The sequence below is a fragment of the Lichenostomus cassidix genome, chromosome 7 (assembly GCF_008360975.1).
Source record: "Lichenostomus cassidix isolate B80296 chromosome 7, HeHo_3.0, whole genome shotgun sequence".
Taxonomy (NCBI): domain Eukaryota; kingdom Metazoa; phylum Chordata; class Aves; order Passeriformes; family Meliphagidae; genus Lichenostomus; species Lichenostomus cassidix.
The window spans coordinates 4,911,228-4,932,249 of record NC_139488.1 but is presented as its reverse complement, the minus strand read 5'-3'; the positions used below and the strand labels follow the sequence as shown (position 1 = coordinate 4,932,249).

The 21,022-nt window shown below is 45.7% G+C and overlaps 1 protein-coding gene across 5 annotated transcripts; it reads left to right on the top strand.

Annotated features, from left to right (window-relative positions):
• The first annotated feature begins 2 nt into the window (after nucleotides 1–2).
• On the top strand, nucleotides 3–20,913 carry MCM3AP (minichromosome maintenance complex component 3 associated protein). Of its 5 annotated transcripts, XR_014853370.1 has the most exons (29): nucleotides 15–964; nucleotides 1,048–1,271; nucleotides 1,906–1,984; nucleotides 3,171–3,318; nucleotides 4,329–4,525; nucleotides 5,489–5,628; nucleotides 6,018–6,215; nucleotides 6,430–6,698; nucleotides 6,877–7,039; nucleotides 7,561–7,721; nucleotides 8,204–8,448; nucleotides 9,243–9,433; nucleotides 10,054–10,154; nucleotides 10,982–11,113; nucleotides 11,734–11,847; nucleotides 11,996–12,148; nucleotides 12,546–12,743; nucleotides 13,040–13,108; nucleotides 13,838–13,972; nucleotides 14,376–14,529; nucleotides 14,871–15,129; nucleotides 15,455–15,552; nucleotides 16,312–16,702; nucleotides 16,823–17,077; nucleotides 17,560–17,689; nucleotides 18,344–18,538; nucleotides 19,155–19,305; nucleotides 19,425–20,047; nucleotides 20,112–20,913. XR_014853370.1 is itself a non-coding variant. In XM_085065925.1 (28 exons), the coding sequence occupies exons 1-28, from the start codon at nucleotides 25–27 to the stop codon at nucleotides 19,581–19,583; spliced, it is 5,646 nt and encodes a 1,881-aa protein (XP_084922051.1). In that variant the 5' UTR covers nucleotides 12–24; the 3' UTR covers nucleotides 19,584–20,913. The 5 variants fall into 5 exon arrangements, 4 of the variants coding, with proteins under 4 accessions (XP_084922052.1, XP_084922053.1, XP_084922051.1 ...); XM_085065925.1 differs by having other exon boundaries at nucleotides 12–964; nucleotides 9,246–9,433; nucleotides 19,425–20,913; XM_085065924.1 differs by having other exon boundaries at nucleotides 19,425–20,913.
• Nucleotides 20,914–21,022: the final 109 nt, after the last annotated feature.

Sequence of the window (21,022 nt, the reverse complement as noted above, 5' to 3'; positions counted from 1 at the left end):
CAGACTCCGCCTGCCCACCGAGCCATGTCCCCACCCATCTCCCCGCCGCTACGTAGCTGCTGCCGCCGTGGCCCTGCCCGCTTTCCCCCGGGACTCCGCCCACCGCTCCGTAGCCGCGGCCTCTTCCCGCCCCGCGCATGCGGCTACCTCTTCTCCCGGCGGTCTGAGACCGCTGCCGCCGCCGCTGCTGTAGCCATGTCGGCGCGGGGCCCGTTCCGCGGCCCGCCCTCCTTCCCGCCGCCGCTGCGCTTCGGGCAGCCCGCCGTGTTCGGCCAGGGCAGCGGCTCCGCCGGCCTCCCCTTCGCGCCCGCCGCCACCTTCGGGCCGCCCTACGCGCTGGGCCAGGCCCCGGCACCGGGGGGGAACTCGGGGTTCAGCTTCAGGCCGCCCACCAGCCTGGGCGGCTTCCCGACCTCCGGCGAAGCGTCGGGTGGCGGCGGCAGTGCCTTCACAGCCCCCGAGTTCCGCTTCAAGGCGCCCGAGAGCGCCGCCGCCTTCAAACCGGTATCAAGTGCCGAGGCAGAGAAGGGCCCGAGTGCCCCCGCCACCTTCGCCTTCTCGTCGCCCTTCGTCTTCGCGCCTGAGACGGGCCCCGAGGCGGCGGCGGCGCGGGAGCCTTTCTCGTTCTCGCGTCCCGCCGCCGCTTTGGGGCGGCCGGAGGAGAGAGGCCCGCGGGCACTGCCGGAGGAGCCGGGGGAGCCGCCGTCCAAGGGGCTGAAGCGGAAGGAGGAGCGGGAGCGCTCGCCGCGGCGGGCGGCGGCGGGCGGCCGAGCGGCGGCGCCGCCGGAGAAGCGGGCGGTGGTGCTGAGCCGGCCCCGCGGCGGGGTGCTGTTCGGCCGCACGCTGGAGGACATGCTGCGCAGCCAGGTCCGCGAGCAGCGGGAGCGCGGGGATGTCCCCGAGGCCGAGCGGGGACCCGCCGAGGAGCCGCCGCCGACCGAGGCCCGGGAGCCTTCCCGAGAAGGTGCGCGGGGTTCTGGTGGGGCAGCCCAGCCGCCCGGGTGTCGCTCCGCTTGCTGACTGCTGTCGTGTTTCTTCTCGTCACAGATGCGGCCCCCGCCGCCCCTGCTCGCCGGAGCCGCGGCAGCGAGAGCACGGAGGGGCTGGGGGGTGTGCCGGCTGCCGAGCTGACTGCCTTCCAGTGCAAGAACATCCCTGACTACCTCAATGACAGGACTGTGCTCGAGAAACACTTTGGCCAGTTCGTAAAAGTTCGTCGGATCATGACCAGGCGTAATAAAAAAATGGCTGTTCTCCACTTTTTTGATCATGTGAGTATCAGAAGTGGCATAACACTTGGGAATGTTCAGTCTGGAGAAGTATCTGGGGATTCCTTAGAGCCCCTTTCAGTGTCCAAAGGGGGCTTACAATAAAAGAGGGGAAGCAACGTTTTACAGGGACAGGTTGGGAGAGGGCAAGGGGGAACAGTATAAAGTGAAAGAGGAGTTAGATGTTAGGAAGAAATTCTTTGAAGGTGATGAGGCCCTGGCGCAGATTGCCTAGTTAAGCTGTGGCTCTCCCATTCCTGGAAGTGTTCAAGGCCAGGTTGGATGGAGCTTAGAGCAGCCTGGAATAGTGGAAGGTGTCCCTGTGAAAGGCGGGGGGTGGAGCTGGATGCTGTTTCAGGTCCCTTCCAACCCAAACCAGTCTCTGATTCCATGAAGAAAGCCTTAAATCTGAGCGCTTTGGGTCGGTCCAGATGAAAACTACACTTCTGTTTGTGCAAAAGCAGCATTTTTTGTGGAGACCAGTTCAGCTGATGGCATGTAGATCTTAAGTGAGGTTAAAATACAGCAACTAGAATTTTTTGGGATTTGGTAAATGTTTCTCTTGCAAAAACTGCACTGTGTGTTTTGGTGTTGTGATGCCAATAGCTTTCCATGCTCTACTTTTGGTTTCTTTCAGGCTTCTGCAGCTCTTGCCAGAAAAAAAGCAAAAGAGTTACACAAAGACATCGTAACATTTTGGCAAAAGAAGAAAACAAGTAAGTCTGTGTTTCCAGATTACTGGATGATGTATAAGTAGTGTGCTAGCTGCTCTTTTTTTTCCTTGATATTCTGAGAATGATACCTAAGTTATCTCTATAGCAGGAGATATCATGGTTGAATCCTTAATGCAGTCATGCAACAGCAATGTGGTGATGTTAACTTTGTTCTTCTATCCAGAAGTAGCATGTTCTTGGGGGATATAAGGAAACCCACTTTAAAATGCCTTGCTGCCTGCCTCAGATCATGGACTGGGATGTGGGCTTCCAGCTTTCAGGAAAAGGTTCTGAGAATGAACTTAAGAAAGGTGTCCTGAGAACCTCTGCTGTGGCTGCTGAGGTTGATGTTCTGTGTATCAACAGTTAGATACTGTTGGAACCAAGAAAGAGAACAACCTACAGAGTTTAAGAATGAGAAACTTGGATTCCAGACCCTGCTTGGGATTAGGGCAAGAGGAGGTTGTTCAGTCTCCAAGCAAATACTTATAATGTCAAGTGCTTCCCTTTCTTTAGCTCTATGAGTGCAGTGTGTGTGCCTGTGAGATCCTAGCCTCGGGGTGCACTTCAGCTGCTAGCAGATGAATGGTTCAGCACAGCTTTGACCAACCACAGCCTTGCCTTCTGGAAAACAAACAGCTGCAGACTCATCTCCCTGACAATTAACATCTTGAAGCAGCAGCTCTGGGGCTGCCTCTTTGTCATTTTATTATGGTGTTATGTCTATGGCAACACCCTGAAATAACTAGTCTAAGAGTGTTTAAGAAATCCAGCTGATGGAAAAATTGTCCTTGAGAGAAGAAATTTTCCCTTCCTGCAAGTGTTAAGTCATGCCGATCTGAGTCTGAGCTTGGGTATGTGAAATAAATACTTAAAATGTCTCAGTAGGAGTACTGGGTTTTGTGATGTATGCAGGTAAAATGGATTTCATATCCCATAGGTTATGACTTGGGGATTATATCCCAAACCTGAGAGAACTTTATTTTGGTTGAGGATCAGACTTCATTTACTGATAATTACAGTTATTGCTAAGTGATACTTTCTTGAAAAATACTTACTCTTTATAGAGCAATGACCTTGATAGCAATTGGCAGAAACTTGGTGCAGTTCCTAGTGCAAGTTGTTCTGGAAGTTTTGCTTGCATGTACAAAACTGGCAGTCTTAGTTTCATGTTTATATGTCATTTTAGGTCCAGCAAAAAGAGAATTTTCATCCAAGGAGAAGAAAGCAGGTGAAGATGAAGGAAGACAAAGTAGTGAAGAACAGAGCTATCAGCATTCCCCTCTTAGAAAACCTTTAATAAGATCCTCTGCCAGCAGTGTCATGCCTGGGAGAAGGTAAGTCCTCTCCTCTGGGAATCCACCTGGCAGGAAAGGGAGAAAAGTGGTGATCATTTTGTGCCAAATAGTTGTGTTCTCTTCAGGGAGGGTGCTTCCCTTCTTTTCTGGTTCGTCTGAATTAGAAGTGCACAGCTCTCACATTTTGTTAGAAAGATACTCCTAATGGCTTATTAAGGTATTTTACTTTGGTCTCTGGATTTTGTTCATAAAAACACCTGCGGTATGAGGCATGAGGGAAGTGAGCAGTGCAGAGCCCAGCTAGGACTTAGCAGTAATGACAGTCTCTGTGGTTGTGATTCAATGAGCTTCTCAACCAAGCAGTTTCCTTTGGAGGCAATTGGATTTCTGTGGGATGAGAGTCTCCTTTTTGGAGTAGTTTGGGTCATTGTCTCACTTCAGGTGAACAGTGTTCCTGGCAGTCAGAGGAGTGGCGAGGTTGTCATCTTTGTCATACCTCAATGGCATGTCTAGTCTGACAAAAGTCATTTGATACATGTAGTCATATAACTATAAAATTAGTAATATGTTGTGAATGAATCAGTGTTCCTTGATGAAAAAAGTATCTGGCCCTGTAAAATCTTTTAGTAATCTCTGTTGCTATGGCGTGTTGGGTTTATCTCCACATCAGCAAGCCAGTTCCTAGCTTAAAATACAAACTGCTGATCCATAATGATGCAAAATGCTACAAAAGCCATCCATTTCTGTCCATTCTAAGACACTTTCAGTTAATACCTTTTCTGTTACACAAAGGTTAGGACCCAATGCCAGAACTCTTGGCAGCATTATGAGGGTTGTGCTGAGGATTTAACCAGATTAACTCCCAATGTGGGTGTTAGCTCAGAACAACCTTAGCACATCTGTACATATTTCCTTTCCTCAACTCGTTTCCCTGTGAACAAAATACTCTTCTAAACAGGTGCTGGCATCCTAAAGGACAATGACCTGATTAATACCAGGGCATGCACTAATGTATTATTATTATTGATAAAAAATCTTCTCTCTTTTAGTTCTCCAGCAAAGAAGCCTGGCCTTCGGAAAACACTGCAGTTTGAAGCAGAGCTGTTTGATTCCAGTTCTGAAGGGCAGAGCTCAGAGGGCTTGGTAGCTTCACTGTCATCTCTCAGTAACCTGGTGGGATTGGTGGCTGAGACATCTGAAGAGAGATACAGGCTCCTGGACCAGAGGGACAAAATCATGCGACAAAGTAATTAACATCAGTTAATGAGTGTAACGTCTGCTTATCTGCTGGAAAGAAGGAAGTGTTTGGGTTTTGTGGCAAAGCTATTGTGATATTATGGAGATGGCTTAAAAGAGAGTTTAACGTGGAACAGTCTGTAAAATACTCTCCTAGTGTATTTTTTGTACTTTTTTCCTTGTGAAACACACAAATCTGTTTTACTTGTTGCACGTACAATTTCTTGTGTAAAGGGAACGGTAGAATGCCCATCTTCTATGAAGGAGGGCACATAGGGAGATTGGCATCTTTACCGACTCTTTAAAGAAAGTTTCCCAAAGCCTTAATTGCATTTTGTAGAACCACAGAATTGTTTGAGTTGGAAGGGATCTCAAAGCTCACTCAGTCCCACCCTCTGCCATGGGCAGGGACATCTTCCACTATCCCAGGTTACTCCAAGCCCTGTCCAACCTGGCCTTGGACACTTCCAGGGGTGGGGCAACTGCAGCTTCTCTGAGCAACCTGTGCCCAGGCCTCTAGTATTTCTCCAAATTCAAACTATTACACAGCTGAGAATTATTTCAAGAAACGCCCTTGTGTTTCACAGTGCTGGTTGTAATGCCTTCCATGCTGTCCTTGCAGTTTCAAAATTGACCCTACTTTTAGTTTAAGGTCTTATTTTTAATATTGACAAACAAACTTCTTGTCCACTCGATGCAGAATTTTGAAATTGCTGTTCCTTAGGACACAAAACGTGTATCTTTTAAAAGCTTCAATCTTTTCAGCAAAACTCTCAATCTGTGCAGTCCTTGGACAGACCTCAGAGTGGGGAGATCCCCATCCTTGTGCATTTCTGACTGTATCAAGGTTTGGGCACAGCCTTGCATGCTCAGGGGTGTTTTGGCGCATCAAAGTAATAGCGTATCATGTAGAAAAAAAAATGAAACGCAAGAGATGCTTAGTGTTTGTTCAATTACTTGTTTTCTTTTTTAGCTCGAATAAAAAGGACTGATCTTGGCAAAGCAAAAACTGTTGTTGGCACTTGCCCAGACATGTGTCCTGAAAAGGAGCGTTACATGAGGGAGACAAGAAACCAGCTCAGCATCTTTGAATTGCTTCTAGGATCTGACAAGGTGTGAGATTCCCAGGATATCAGTATGCCTGATGCTCATTGAAGTTGTCAGTTATTGTTTAGTTGATTACAGGGTTAATTCTGGTACAAAAATTTGGTAGGCTGTTTCATTAATACCTTTCAGTTCCCCATTGGAAAACAAGAATTGCTTTTTCACTTTGTTGTGTCTGTTAGTTATTTGCTTAGAACTGTAGTTCTAAAGCTGTAGGTACATATTATATGTAATTATATGTATTTATTGTCTTGAGGGTTATGAACTTGAGACTAAGTGAACACTTCAATAGTCTGCTCCTTACTGAAATTAAATGCATTGGTGGGTTGAAATCCTCTTTACTGCTGGAAGGTTGTATATATTTCTTGTGTTTTGATTCTTTTCCTCACCTCTTGCAGGTGGATCATGCAGCAGCAATCAAGGAATACAGCAGGTCTTCAGCAGATCAGGAGGAACCTTTGCCCCATGAACTGAGACCTTCTGAGGTGCTGAGCATGACCATGGACTATTTAGTGACAAATATTATGGATCAAGGTGAAGGAAACTACCGAGAGTGGTATGACTTTGTCTGGAACAGAACTCGTGGAATAAGAAAGGTAAGCACTGTGGATGGAGATGTTTGGTGACAAAAAGCAAAAGATCCCATCATGCTGTAAAAAAGTGAAGCAAAAAGCAATAGTTGTTGAAATATTTTGAATTGCAGAGTGACTCAAAGCACAGTGAAATGGGTTTTCCAGAGGTAGTGTCAGGTGACTGTGCCCTTCAACTAGTTTAAAAATACATGTAATGCTTTCTTTATCATTCTGTTAGGATATAACCCAGCAGCATCTCTGCAACCCGCTGATGGTGTCTCTGATTGAGAAGTGCACTCGCTTTCACATCCACTGTGCTCACCACTTGTGTGAAGAGCCCATGTCCTCCTTTGATGCCAAAATCAACAATGAGAACATGACTAAATGCCTGCAGAGCTTGAAGGAGATGTATCAGGACTTGGCTAACAAGAGAGTTTACTGCAGGAGTGAAGCAGAGTTCCGAGGTTATAACGTCTTGCTGAATCTCAACAAGGGTGACATTCTCAGGTGGGAACATGACATCACTTGTTTTGTCTCTCTTTGCCTCTGGGAAGAATTGACTTTAGGATTAAATCCAGACTAATTGTAATGCTCCTGATTTTAATTCTGTGCTGTTACAGGTTGCTGTTGACTTGTGATTTTAATATTGAAGCAAAAGGTTTGTCCCCATCTTTTGTCTCCACAGAGAAGTTCAGCAGTTTCGTCCAGAGGTTAGAAACTCGCCTGAAGTTAGATTTGCAGTTCAAGCTTTTGCTGCATTAAACAGCAACAATTTTGTGAGGTTTTTCAAGCTTGTGCAAGCAGCTTCCTATCTGAATGCCTGTCTCTTACACTGTTATTTCAACCAGGTGAGGAAAAGACAAATTGATATTTTTAAAGTATTAATAAGTAAGACAGTCTTGGATGTGGGAGGAAGTCTTAGCAGAAAACTTAGTAGATACTGAGCCTTAAAAATAATACTCTTATTGCTTCTTCAGAAGTGTTAAAATTTATCAAGAGCTTTCTGCTGTGGTATGAAAGGCAAATGCTGAAATGCTCTTTTTGGCATTTTTTCCCCCTTGTAATTGTGTACAAATAAATATTTCCCTGAAAAATAATTGGGAAGCAGAGAGAGTCTTGCAAAGCAAATATGAGCCTGTACTTTCAGAAGCCCTTGCAAGGTGTTTTGTCTGCACAAGGATCACGAAGGGATATGCTCAAAACAAATGTCATGAAAGAGGAACAGGAACTAGAAAATTGGAATAATTGTTTGTGTGGATACTTGATGACAAAATAGTGGTGTATTTAAATTTGATTATGTTTATTGTACACTTTATAGTACATTTTGGGTTCTTTCCTGGTAGTTATGTGGCTTTTCCTTTCCCCCCAGATTCGTAAAGATGGTCTCAAATCCCTCAATATTGCCTACACTGTGAGCACCCAAAGAAGTACAGCGTTCCCCTTGGACCACCTGGTCCGCATGCTGCTGTTCAAAGATTGTGAGGAGGCAACTGATTTTATAAGTTATTATGGCCTGAGTGTATCAGATGGGTAAGTGTGAGGAAAATGATGCCTGGGGGGTTAGACTAATGCCAAGCAAAGGGGTAATGTAGGGGAGCTGCTCCTGAAGGTTGGAACCAAAGAAAGAACAGGCCAAGAGTAGAAGATGGGGTTTCTGTAGGAAATGAGGATACAGTTCTGCTTCTTGGGAAACTGGCATTATAGTGATGCCTGTAGGGTGGGATGAAGCTGAACACTGCAAACCATCTGTTAGAGGATGTTGGAGGGCAGCAGTTCACAGATAAGTGTCTGCCATGGAAACCCATACATTGTAAGGTGTGTTCCTCCAAACCTGGAATCTGGAGACACTGGAGAAGGGAGAAAAAAGCCCTTGAGGATGCCAGTTAGTGGTCTGTTCCTGTCGACATTCTATTTTGAAACAGTAAGTTTCAGAACTGAAAGCCTGAAACTTTCTGGAAGGTTACTGGAGCTTTGAGGATGTACTCCTGGTTGTTACTTTTACTGTTCCCCAGGGGTTATGTGGAGCTGAATCGCTCAGCTTTCCTGGAGCCAGATGGATTGCCCAAGCCACGGAAATCCCCCTTTGTCAGCCAGAAGCTCACAGTCTCTGTTGGGGAGGTTGTGAACGGGGGGCCCTTGCCCCCAGTGCCCCACCACGTGCCTGTGTCCAGCTTCAATGGGCAGAACAAGTACATTGGTGGAAGCACCTCTGTGGATCAGGCTGGCAGTAGCCAAAAACCCAGCGTGGAAGCAACAGGTGAGAGCAAACCTGCATTTTAGGTACTGCTCAGAACACACTGTCTGAGTCAGCTCCATCAGCAGGGTTATTTTGCAAAGCAGAAACTTTTCATGGCTCAGAGATCAAAATTGCATGGAAATTTGGATGTAATGAAAGGATTACAATTTAAACAATAATAGAATCACAGAATGGTTTGAGTTGGGAGGGACCTTGAAGCTCATCTAGTTCCAACACCCCTGACATGGCAGAGGCACCTTCCACTAGACCAGGTTGCTCAGGTGTATTTATGTGTCTGTAAAAGCTAAGAACAGCCTGATTAATAAAATGTATTTCCCAATTCAGGAAGCACACTATTGAGCCAATTTTTGCCAACATAAGCGAAATAAGATGTTTAACTATTCAAAAAAACCAACTTTGCAGTTTGCATGCTTTTATTTGCAGCTGTTTGTTGCCATTGTGTGTATAAATGTGTCAGTTTCCAGGTTAGCTGGGTGTGTGCTTTTCTGTCCTTGCTGGAAGTACAGATAGTGTGTGTAGGTGCCAGGCGTGCCTTACTTAAAACAGTTGCTTTGTTGGAAATACATGTGCTTGGTACCAGGAGTAATGTGCAATTCAATTTTTAAGTGTTTTGTATAAAAGATTCATAAATTAATTTCTGTGATATATTTTTAACTTTAAGGCAACAAGATGCTGTTACGGATTTATTTTATGACCTGATGAGTTTTATCTGACAAGCCAGCTTTTGAAGATAAGATTTGCTTCTGTTTGAGATTGATCTGGTTTCCTTAATTTTTCTCCTCTCCCCTCCCAAGAAGGAAGAGTGGAAAGCAGAGGTGTGGATTTAGAGGCCACAGCAGTGAGAGTCCAGCCCCCAGCTCATCTTTTGCCCTCGCTGATGCCTCGTCAGCTGGTGCCAGTCCTACCTCCAGCACAGCCCATCTCCCAACCTGCTGCACAGCCTGAGCCTCTCCCTTCAAAGCCTCAGCCTGGCTACTCGGACACGGTAGGGAAATATGTGGGAAAGATCTATGAAATACAATAAAAGATAACTGAGTTCTTAGGGTTTTTCATTTTTCTGGAATGTGCATGTATGGGATATGAGACACGACAAAGTTTATTCTTGTGGGTACATGACCATTAATGCTGGGTCTTGAATGTGTACCCCATGTACCTGTGCTGTTTTTCTCCCTCCCATGAAAGTTTCTGTGTGCTGCTGCTAAACCAGTCTGAGTGTCTCATTGCTTTGTACAGTTACCATATTCTACCTAGATAATGGCATATTTCAGTGAAGGTTAGACTGGTCATTTGGAATTACTTCAGACTTTCATTCTAGCTGATTTAAGAAGATGGAAGTCTCTTTCCTTAATTATGATTTCCTAAATTGACTTGGCCATATTAGTAAAAAAAGCGGCTTTTATTTCTGGGCTGTTACTAACCTTTTAGATAGTTTAAACAGCCTGAAGTTTTCAGGCTGTTGTGTTTGGTTAAGTTGGCTCAGTTTGTAAGCAGAAATACTGGTGATGCTGTGAATTACAGTCAGTTAAACAAAGCTGGAGAGCCTTACTCCCAGTTTAATGCTCAGAAGAGCTACACCTTGGTTCAGCTTCCTTTGCTGTGTTGCAGGACATCGCTGAAGTGGTGGATGGGCTGGTGCACGACGTCCTCAAAGGAGAGTGCAGAGAAGTGGGCAGAGCAGGAGCAGCTTACGTGGCTGCTGCCATCTGGTAAAGAGCATTTATTGCTGCTTCTCCTGGAGTCTTCCAGCTTCCCCTTGCCATAGCAGCACCATGTGTGAAGATGGTAAAACTGAGCTCTGCCAGGTCTGTGGTGGAGACAGTATAAATGGTGCAGTGGAAGGGAAAGCAGACCTTTCTTCAGATGTCTGTCACATCCCAGCTCTGGCCTAAGGGAAGGCTGACCCAAACCTCTGGAAGCTTTGCCTTGGAAGAAACCTCTGCCATGGAAGGGAAGGTGCCCAAAGGGGGACAAGAGGAGCAAGTCCAGATCTGGCTGCTTCTCTGTTTCTGATAAACATTTCCTCTCCAGGGCAGTCAGTAGAGTCATAGATGTGGGATATGACCCAAACAGTTGTTATTCCACCAGTGTTTGATTATTGCTGAATGGGGACAGCTGACCCAGACTGACTAAAGTCCTTTCCAAGTGATGTCATGGTCAGCAATAAAACTGGGTTAGAGGAAGAAGCTGGAGATCTGTGGTTTCAGGGTGGACATTGATTAGATGCTGTCTGGGCATTGCTCTTCCCATGGGAAATGAAGATTGGCAGCATTTACTTTGCTTGGTGGGAGAGTGGGGGTTTTCCCTTTCTGTATTACACTGTATTTAGTTCCATCCGTGAGTTTTCCTTCTTTCTTTCTACTTTCTTCCCTGTCCCAGTGTGGGGAGGGGAGTTAGCCAGTATCAGTCTGGGTGCTTGCCTAATAGCTGGAGTCAGCCCACCACAAAGAGCAAGGTGTGGCTGAGAAAAGCACAGACTTGGGGCTTTGAATGAAAACCTTCTGGCTTTGAGAAGAGATTTGCTATTTCTGCACAGCACCTCAGAGGCCACCGTGGAGCAACTTGTGACTGAAGTGATGGAGGAGATCCTTAGAGAAGTGGCTGGAAGTGTGCTCAGTGTGGAGAGGCAGCGTGTCCAGGAGGAACGGCGCAGGGTGGAGGAGGAGAGGTGAGGCACTGCTTTGGCTGCAGGGCAGGCTGGGCTGGGGACACAAGAGAAGGACAGCTGGTGCCAACCTGAGTCCCTGTGCCTCTGCTCAAGCCCCGTGTCTTTCTGCCACGCTGGCAGAACAGTCTCACCTTGAACTCCCTTAGGATCAAGCAGGCAAGGTGTCCCTTCTGCATTCTCAGAGCTAGTTAGCATTTTGATAGCCTTAGAGCCATTGGGAAGATGATGGGTGAGAATTTTAGGAACTGTTACTCACCCAGATCTTCCAGAAAGGGACGTGCATCCTGGCTCTGCTGTATCTTTCCTGCTGAGTGAGCTACTTGTTTGTAGCTTATTGGATTAAGAATAAATAGAATCCTACAATGGTTTGGCTTGGAAAGGACCTCACTAGATCAGGTTGCTTAGGGGTAAATATTTTCCTCAAATAACCTCATTGCATTCTGTCATTTTTGAGGGAAAGCTGGCTCCATTCAGAGCTGTTTATTTAGAAACCAGATAGTGGGAAATCAATTTTAGGTGAATTAGCTGTTTGACAATGCATGTGGTGCTTGTGTAACTAAGCAGTAGGTTTGCCAGTGTAAATTTTTTCACTTGTGTATATCTTTTCTCTGTCCTTCCAGGCAAAAGCAAGAAAGAGAAGAGTTAATAAAGCAGTTGAGCCAGTTGCTGGGCATGGAGTTAATGGAAGAAGTAATAAAGGAAAGTGTTAAAGAAGCTTCAACCAATGAGTTAAAGTACGTACAACATGCTGCATGCTCTAGTTTGCTTTCCTAAGGGTTTCCTAAATGTCACAGACTTCCCTGTTTGCATCTCTGCCAATTGAATTGGCATTTACTGGAGGTCTTCACCTCAGCAGTCTTGGTTTGTTTTATTTGGAACTAGATGTGCCTTAGAAAGGGACCGGCAAGCCCGGATTGCCCGGTGTTCAGAGGAAGTGTGTGGCCACTTCATGCAGCTCTTTCTGGAGGATGAGATTTTCCAGATTGCCAAGGAAACCCTTCAGGAGCTCCAGTGTTTCTGCAAGTACTTACAGCGGTGAGTTACCACCCTGAGACACAACTGCTTTTCTTGGGAGCAGCTAATAGAGGTGGAACTACAGCTGTGTGGTTTTGTTCTTTTTGAGACAGTTTTTTCTGTCTTATCTCCACGATAAGAGTACAGTTTTAGTACCAGGCTCTGCTAAATTACTCAGCTGTACTTGGGGAGGGGATCACACCTTGTTGTAGTCAGGTAATGAGCTTGGTAGGAGATTCCAGCTTCATTCTGCCTAGAAACTTGTAATAGCTTATCTTTGTATTCCCTCTGTTGATCACTGGTTTTCCTGGACATGTGCTCAGTGTGTTGTGGTTGTTGTGGTGTTCATTATACAAATATTTGATGACAAAGGCCTGCAGAAGAGTTTATGAATGTGACCTGTATGTCTTTTTCAAAGGTGGAGGGAAGCAGTGGCAGCTCGGACGAAGTTGAAGCGTCAGATGAGAGCATTTCCAGCTGCTCCCTGTGGCAAGGATTCCAAACATCAGCTGAAGGCACTGTCCCCCAGTGCAGAGTGGCCTATAGCCATGGAGAACTTGTGCAAGAGATTCGTAAACCTGGGGAATGGAGGAAAGCTGGGAATCTCTTGCACGAGGTAAGGATACTTCCAGTGGCATCAGTTGGCAACCTGGTTGATTTTTGAAAGTTAAGTTACCAAAAGTTCTTCCATCATGAATGTTACCAGATTTGCATTACTGTTTGTTCCTAAATAGCCTCCAAAAGACTTTTTCCAGAAATGCCATGACTAAGACAGAAAAAATAAATAAATTCTTCTATTAACAGCAACTTTCTTTAACCTCTGTAATATTTCCCAGGCCTCAGTGTTTCTTAGATTTGTTTAAAGTACCTGTTTTATACCAAAAAATATAGCCAAAAATATTTTGTTTCCAGATTGAACTGGTTGAGAAACAAGACACTGCATGAAATTAAAGTTCAGCATTTCTACCAGCAGTTGATAAGGTAGGCTGGAGTTTGGTTCCTGTTTTCTTTAGCAGCAAGGTGCAACAGAAGTGCCAGAGATATCAGAAATGGCAGTAAGGGATGGCTAACCATGCCTGAATGTCCACTTGCTTCTGGGAATATTTTGGAATAATGGGAATAGGAAGGTTATAGAACCATAGGATGGTTTGGGTTGGAAAGGACCTTAAAGATCATTTTGTTTGTTTCATCCCCCTATCATGAGCAGGGATTCCTTCCACTAAATTAATGAAGGTGTTGGGTCAGATGATCCTCTTGGGTGTAATTTTAAGGATCTGGTGGGTATTATGGACTGTGATTTTGTACCTGGATGGGATGGGGTCTGGGATGGGTTGTGGGGAGGAGGGGAGTAAATGAGCTATTTATGAGTAAATGACCTGGCTTGCTGCAGGAAAATACTGATTAAGATGTTTGAAGTGCAGCAGGAGGTCTGACTTCCCATGGCTCCTCATGCTCTCTAGTGGCCTGGGTGTGTATGGGATCAGTGTGGAAGTGAAGCAGTACACATGTGCTCCTGAAATCCCCAGAGTAATGCTCATGTATCAGATTTAGCAGCTGCAGTTCCTGAAAGATGAGCAACAGATCTAAAGAATTAACTTGAACAGTCACTACTTACAGTATTGTAACTTGTTCACTGCAAAACAAACAATCCTAGCTGGGAAAGAGCCCTGGGGTGGATTTTTTCACCTTTTTTTTTTGTCTCTCTTAAAGTGATTTGGCTTGGACTCCCCTGGATCTTGTCTCATTAATCATGGAGCATACTCCAGTTCAACAAGAACACGTTTTTTGGAAGGCACTCTTGGTTTTGCCCAGTGATGATGAATATTCCAAGGATGATCCCAACAGGTAGGTTGAAGAATTGATTGCTGGGTCCCTTTCTCAATCAGGGCAGACTTCTTTCTATTAGTGTAGAAGATTGGTAATGCACAGTCCTTGATGTAATTTTGCCTGCACTGTCTCAAATTTTCAGTTTGTTTTTTCTCCAAAGCACGCTAAACAATATACCTGTAATTTATTGCAGTGATCTGTATTTTCTAACATTATTTGATTCCTCTTGCTCATACTGAAAACAAAACCTTGACAGATGACAATTTCATGGAAGTTTATAGCTATTTATTAGGGCTATTTATCATAACCTAAATATATAGGATTATGATAGATTGTGGTATCTTAGAGGTGCTGATACTAAAACCCTAAAGTGCCATTTTTGACAACAAAACCCTCCAAAGCTGTCTTTTTTGTTTGCTAGGATATTGATGGATTGGTTGAAAGCCAAGTTTATGGGAGAGAAAATCTGTGAGAAAAACACTTCACACACAGAAGGCAAAATTCAAACGCTGACGTTATTTAGTTCTCTTGGCATGCAGGGGAGCAGAAGCATTAAAGTCAGTGTATGTGTAAAGGTAGGTGAGAACAATTTCATGATACCTATGAGGCCATAAAAGCAGGGTGGATTCTTCTCCAGTGGATACTGTGTCCTGTCAGAGGGAGGGAGATGATACTGGGAAAAATAGCATTGTTGAAAAGGCCTGAAAAAAATGGATTTTATTTGTTCATAATCAGTTGAGTAAATACCAGCCACCTGAATCATCAGTTCCTGGTTCCAGATCAGGTGCTGGAGGGCACTTCTGTGCTCAGCTCATCTATCAGATGTCAAAGCTGAATGGCAGTGCCAATAAACTGCAGATTTTGGTATGAAAACAGCTTAGCTGCATTTCTGTTGTAATCTTTGTTGCCTGTCTAGGTGGCACATGGTGCACTCTCTGACTCGGAGCTTGATATGGCTGAGACACAAAAGGACTTGCTGGGGACCAGTGGCCTCATTCTTCTCCTGCCCCCCCGAGTCAGGAGTGAAGATGTTGCAGAAGATGATGTTTACTGGCTTTCAGCTTTGCTGCAGCTGAAACAGCTGCTTCAGGCCAAACCTTTCCACCCCATAGTTCCCTTGGTGGTTCTAGTGCCCAGTCAGGAAGAGGAGGCCATGGAGAAAGAAGTAGAAGATGGTATGTAATTGTTTTTGTGTCTTGAAAGTATGAATGTTTAGGGCTGCCCTAAGTAGAAGTGGTGTGGCTGATGCATCCTCTCAATTACATCATCCAGTAAAGGGAGAGGCTGTGAAGAGAGCAATTCTCAGAGCTTTCTTGAAAATCATGAGGCCTTAAGAGCTCACCAGGCAAGCGAGCTTCCAGTTTTCCATCACACACATCATGGAAGTCTGTGGGCAGAGGTGGAGGGGGCCAGCAACACTGTGAATATAATGCAAAGCATGTGGTCCAAGGATGTGTGTTCTTTCTCTGTGTACATGATGGGTTTTCTTATTTTTTAAAGGTTTGATGCTCCAGGACTTGATTTCAGCCCAGCTTATTTCAGACTACACCATTGTAGAGCTCCCAGGCTCTGTCAATGACTTGGAAGGCACCAGAAGGGTAAGAACAGCAAGATACAGGAATTTTTTCCCATTATTTGTGACTGTTCAATTTTCACTGACCAGAGATCAGTGGCATTTACTACCAAAAAAAAAAAAATATAATACTTCAAGCTGCATTGAGACCAAAATTCAGGGATTACCTAAAACCACTCTTGTCTGCCCTGCCTGTGTTGCTGCCCAACAAAGGAGTGCTGGTGGCGGGTAAACCTTTTTATCCTTAAGCTCTTAGTCCTAAAATGCAGAGGACCTTTTGTAACTCTTCTGGCTGCTGTGAGATCACCCAGAGTTATCCCATCCTGGTGGATGGGACTGAGAGATGCCTTTATGTTCTGTACACAAAGCAGATCTCTCCCTGACAAGCCCAGGGTGATGCTCCTCCACAAACCCTCACAACTTAGATTTGCACTTCAAGGCATGATATAGTCACCCTGGGCTAATTTCTGTGAATCTGTCTAAATTTTTGTGGATAAGTTTTCAACAGCCCCAGTGTCCTGCAGCAGGGAATTCCACTGCATAACCATACCTCATGTGAACAGCCTCATTTTTTGTGAGTTCCTGCACCTGCTGTGTGGGAATTCAGCTTGTGGCCACCTAGTTGGAGAATTACTATTGCAAATGGTGGTATGATGATACCTGATTTATTTGCCTTTTGCTGCATATTCTCTTGGATACTCAAACTTAGGGTTGCAGGATTGAATCCTTTGTGTCCCGATTACTGCAGAGCAGTTTCCAGTCTTGCCTGTTTTGTGTGTCATAGGTCTCAGCAGCTGTGGGCTGGCTGGTGTCCCAGTGTCCTGCCTCCCTCGAGCTGTGCAGCCAGACCCTTCAGGAATACATTGAGGATGGGATTGATGGAGAATTTGGCAAGCGCTTCTACCATGACTGGAAGGAGAGGCATTCGGCTGGGCTGCCATCCCAGGAGCCTGGGGTCATCATAGAGCTCTACAACAGTGTGCTGCAGTTCCTGGCAGATGTGGCATCCTCAGAGCACCTTTGTGACTTGTCTTGGCCTGTCACAGAGTTTTCAGAAGCTGGGGGTAACAAGGTGTTGCCCCACCTGCAGTGGAACATGCCAGATCACCTGGCCTGGCTGAAGAAGGCTGTGCTGTCCTTCCAGATCCCATACCTAGATCTGCCTCCTTTAGGTGGTAGGTACTTCACACTCTTAATATCTTCCTGGCAGCACATTGTTCTCCAAGATGTGCCTGTGCAGTGTTGGTTCTGTCACAAATCCTTGCAATTTACTTTGGGATTTTTTTGTTGCACAGCTCCTTGGCGTCCTGTTTGCCACATGATTTTTCAGTATGTCTCTCAGATTGCAAGTTCTTCCCACACTCAACCACTCATCCAGTCTCAAGTGGAGAATCTGCTGAGCAAAACTTACCAAAACTGGAAAACCAGAACAACTGGGAACTCTGAAGATGGACCTTCTGTTGATGAGATCCCTTGGGATTATATCTTGGCAGTCTGTATTGATCATAAACTGAGAGACTGGAAACCACCCAAACTGCCTGTTGCTCCAGGTATTGTGTCCTCCTGCAGCATGGATGATACTGCTTTTGTGGTGGTATTTAATGCCTTGCCAGTGGTGCCTTTACATATGGCAGCAAGTGATGTGTAGCAGGGAGGGAGCTCTGGTCTTGCTGTGCTCTGCACATGTGCCTTCCCTTTGGAGTGTGTATTTAGGATTGGTTATGGCTTGGCTTAATCCTGGGACTACAAAAGTGTCTCTGGTTAGAGCCTCTCAGCCCTGCCATCCCAGTGGGAGAGGGTTTGTATGAAGCAGAGTCCAAGAGTTACCCCTCAGAAGCCATGTCAGCTGGGAGGGCAGGCTGCCACAGTTAATTATCACTTCCATTGATGAAGTTTGTCCCAGACTCTGTTTGAAACCTAATTGAAAGTGAACACTCGTTTTTCCCCCAGATCGCCTTTTTAATACTGAGCTTTTCCTCTGAAGCAGGGAACCTGTGCAAATGATAAACGTTGGGCTTGGGTTTATTCACAGAAGCAGTAAGTAAAGATGGTCAGATTCGTGTGTACTTCTTCAAGGAGCATCTAAAGAACTACACTGTGCCTTTCTCATGGGATCAAGCCAGGCTGCGGACACAGGAGGAGATCCGGCAAGGCCTTGAGAGGTGAGTTGGCCTCCACAGTGCTGAAAACCAGCATTTGGCATCCTTCCAGAATGTGCTTGTGTACATCTCCCTTATATGATGTACAAGGCTGTGCTTGAAACGGGGTAGGAAGTCGATTTTATTTGTACAGGGTTACTCAGCTCTCAGAAGTGGATTGTTTGGGGAGTGCTGAAAGTGTTAAAAGTGGAGAAATTAACTTCTGCCAGAAAATCTGCTGCTGAGGCTTTGGATTTGTGGAAAGCATGGAGAGAAAACTGAGTCTGAGAAGGTGCTAGATAGGGAAGGAAGCCTTAGAGCTGTGGGGCATGAAAGTATTTGAGATGTCAAGTCTAGCTGACTTCCCTAGCCTCATTCAGAAGGAAGCCACTCTCTTCCCTCTTGGAAACTTAGCTGCAGCTCTGCTGTGTTGTGAGTGATGTTTGAGGTGAATTCTGTGCTCCTGTCAGATTAGTTCCTTCTTAATCCCATGCACAGGTTGGTGTTGTTTTGGACCCTGGCACACCCTGGCACAAGGGCATTATTTCTCCATTATTTCTCCATTTCTCTGTATTGATCCAAATGATGACTACTCACTCCCTGCTATTTCCAAGCTAATCAACACATTCATACCAATTCCTGTATTTTTGTTTGTTGGTTTTTTCCTCTCCCCTTCAGGTCAAAGATAAAATCTCCCAAGTCTTTTAAGAAACCCTGCAGCATCTCCATGGTGCCAGGTCAGTATGGATCTGGCAAGAGCATGCTGCCAGGTCAGGAGGTGAGCATTCCCAGCACAGATGAATTCACAGACACATCCTTGGCCCAGGAGCGTCTATTGGCACAGTTGCAACTGGAAAAAATAGAAAACCAGAGGTAAGTTCCCAGAGTAGCATCTTTTCCTTGCAGCTCCAGCCCAGGGTTGTAAACTATTTGTAACTTGTATGGAACAGGAAGATAAGCAGTGCTTCAAAAGAGCCCAGATTGTCTCCAGTTCTATCTGATTTCACCAAGCACATCAGTGCACTTCCCTACTGTCCTTCTTGCATCATGGGAACAGTCCAGGAGGGTAGAAATTCTTGGAGCTCTCGGGAACAGTTGAAAACTCTGTGGTCAGTCATGCCACCAGAGCTGAAGCAGTACAGTGGTCTGTGTGTCCCCCAGTGTCACAAGTGTCTGTAAAGTCCTCTCTGGGATGTGAATTTGTAGCAATTCCGATCACAAAGGTGAAGAACTAAAGCTTTTGCAGTTGGTCCAAGAGATTTTTGTCTCTTCTGCCTTTCCCATCAGTTGAGTCTCCAGTCCATGTGGTTCCTTTCTGTACCACAGTCTTCCACTGGATTTTGATAGTAGCAGTGGGGTACATCAGACTGTTTTGAGTATGGCTGTGGAGGTCAGGTACTGCTGACCCCAAAACTCTCAGTGTAATGCACTGGTTACAGGGACAAAGCCAGGCTGCCATCTGACTGGTGCTCTTGCTCTTGCCATCCAGGTTTGAAGAACAGCTGCACCGATACCTAGCTGAGGACATGGAGCCCCTTGGGGATCTCTTAGGTCTTCCTCTCTACCTCCCCCAGTCTCTGCTCTCCACCCCAGCTGTCACCTGCCCCTTGGAGAGGAGTCCCATGTCAGCTGCTCAAGAGGTAAGAGAAGGTGGTTCTGAGCACTGACTAATGTTCTGAGGAGTGCAGTAGCTGCAGAACATGTAGTGGGAATTACCTTGGGACAAAGTGTCAGTCTCATCTCTTTTCTTTCTGCCCAGGCTGGGAGTCAGAAGGGACACGAGGTTCTGGAGCTGGAGCAAAGCCCTGCGCTGTCAGACAGACTCAAACACTTGCAGCAGCTCCTCAGAGCCACCAAGGAGGCCGAGGCTGCCTCCGAGCTTCACCTCTCTGCTCTGGTGGACATGGTGGACATTTGAGCAGAGCTGAGACATGGAGACACAGGATGGAAATTCAGGTCCATGTGACTGAACAGATGCGCTCCTGGGGCACGTTCCAGAACAAGCAGGAGTTCTGGAATTGGAACACGGAGCAGCCGTGGGCCCTGGGCCTCTCTCATGTAGCTGCATTGCCCAGGGCAACGTGTTATGGATGATCTGGGGCTCCCTCCTCTTCTGCCCCACAGGCACAGAGACGAGTCAAATGCTTGTTCTTGGAAGGCCTTAAATGGCAGTGGTGTTTTTTCTTTCTCCCAGCTCTCATTGTGGGTAAACACAGCTTCAGGTTCAGCTGTAAGGTACCATGGGGTCCCTGGGAGCATTGGAGCAAGTGCTCTCCATGGACAGTCCCTGAAATGTTGTCTCAGCTTTGTGCTTCCTTCGTGCAGGAACTGCCTTGCACTGTGGTTTGAAGCTCCTGTTCTGTTCCCAGGAATGTCAAAACTGTCATTCTCGAGCTGGAGCAGCACTTGGCCTTGTTTTTGTATTTGTTGCTCAGTGCAAATCCAGAAGGATTTTTGTTCTTCTAAACCCAAGTTCTATCTTATTCAGTATTTACAACATTAAAAACAGGTGAGATGCTTATTCCACAGATCCCATGTCATGCTGGAAAACAGGATGCTTCCTTCAGTCTTCAGTAAACAGCTATGGAGAAACAATTTTCCTTTTTTTTGGAAGAGCAGATTGCCTGTGTTCTCCAGCATTTAAAAACCTTTGGAAATTGAAGGCCCTTAGTTTTAATTCCCAGTAAATACTACAAAGGTGTACTTCATGTCTGCAGTACTCCTATACAGCTACTCTTTTTCTTACACAATCAGCAAATTTTTCTCAGACAGAAACTTCTGCCTGGTTGAATATAAATTACTGCACTGAACTGATTATCTTGCCTGCCCCACCCCAGCTGAAATCCTCAGTGGTCTGAAACTGTCAATTGCCTTCCAAAAAAAGTAATTATACAATTACTTCCACTACAAAAATTTCCAAAAAAGTAATTATACAGTTGTTTGCTTCTTGGGTTTTTTTTTAATAGCTTTTCATTTGTATTATTTCTCTTAAACCCAAAATAACAGTAGTAGCTTAATGCTAAGTTGAAATGAATTTAAGTTGAAAAGGGTGAGCTTTGAGGCTGTTCCTGCTCCACGTGCTTTTGTTGGTCTGAGTTTTGTTGAGTTTAACTGGTTCCATGTGAAGGGAATCCTGTGCCCTGCTCTCGATGTTCTCAGTTTACCTGGAATTCAGCTTTGGGAGTGTGGCTCATACCATTTGCTGTAAACTGTGTTTTGTAACTAATAAAATTTTTAGTGGCTGGAAAGGTGCCTCATGCCTCTGTAAAAGCTCAGGGTCGAGGATCTCGGGGTCGGGGGTGCTGCTGTCTTGTACTCAGGGCTTTTTTGGGGTACCAACGGGGCTAGGGGGAGGAG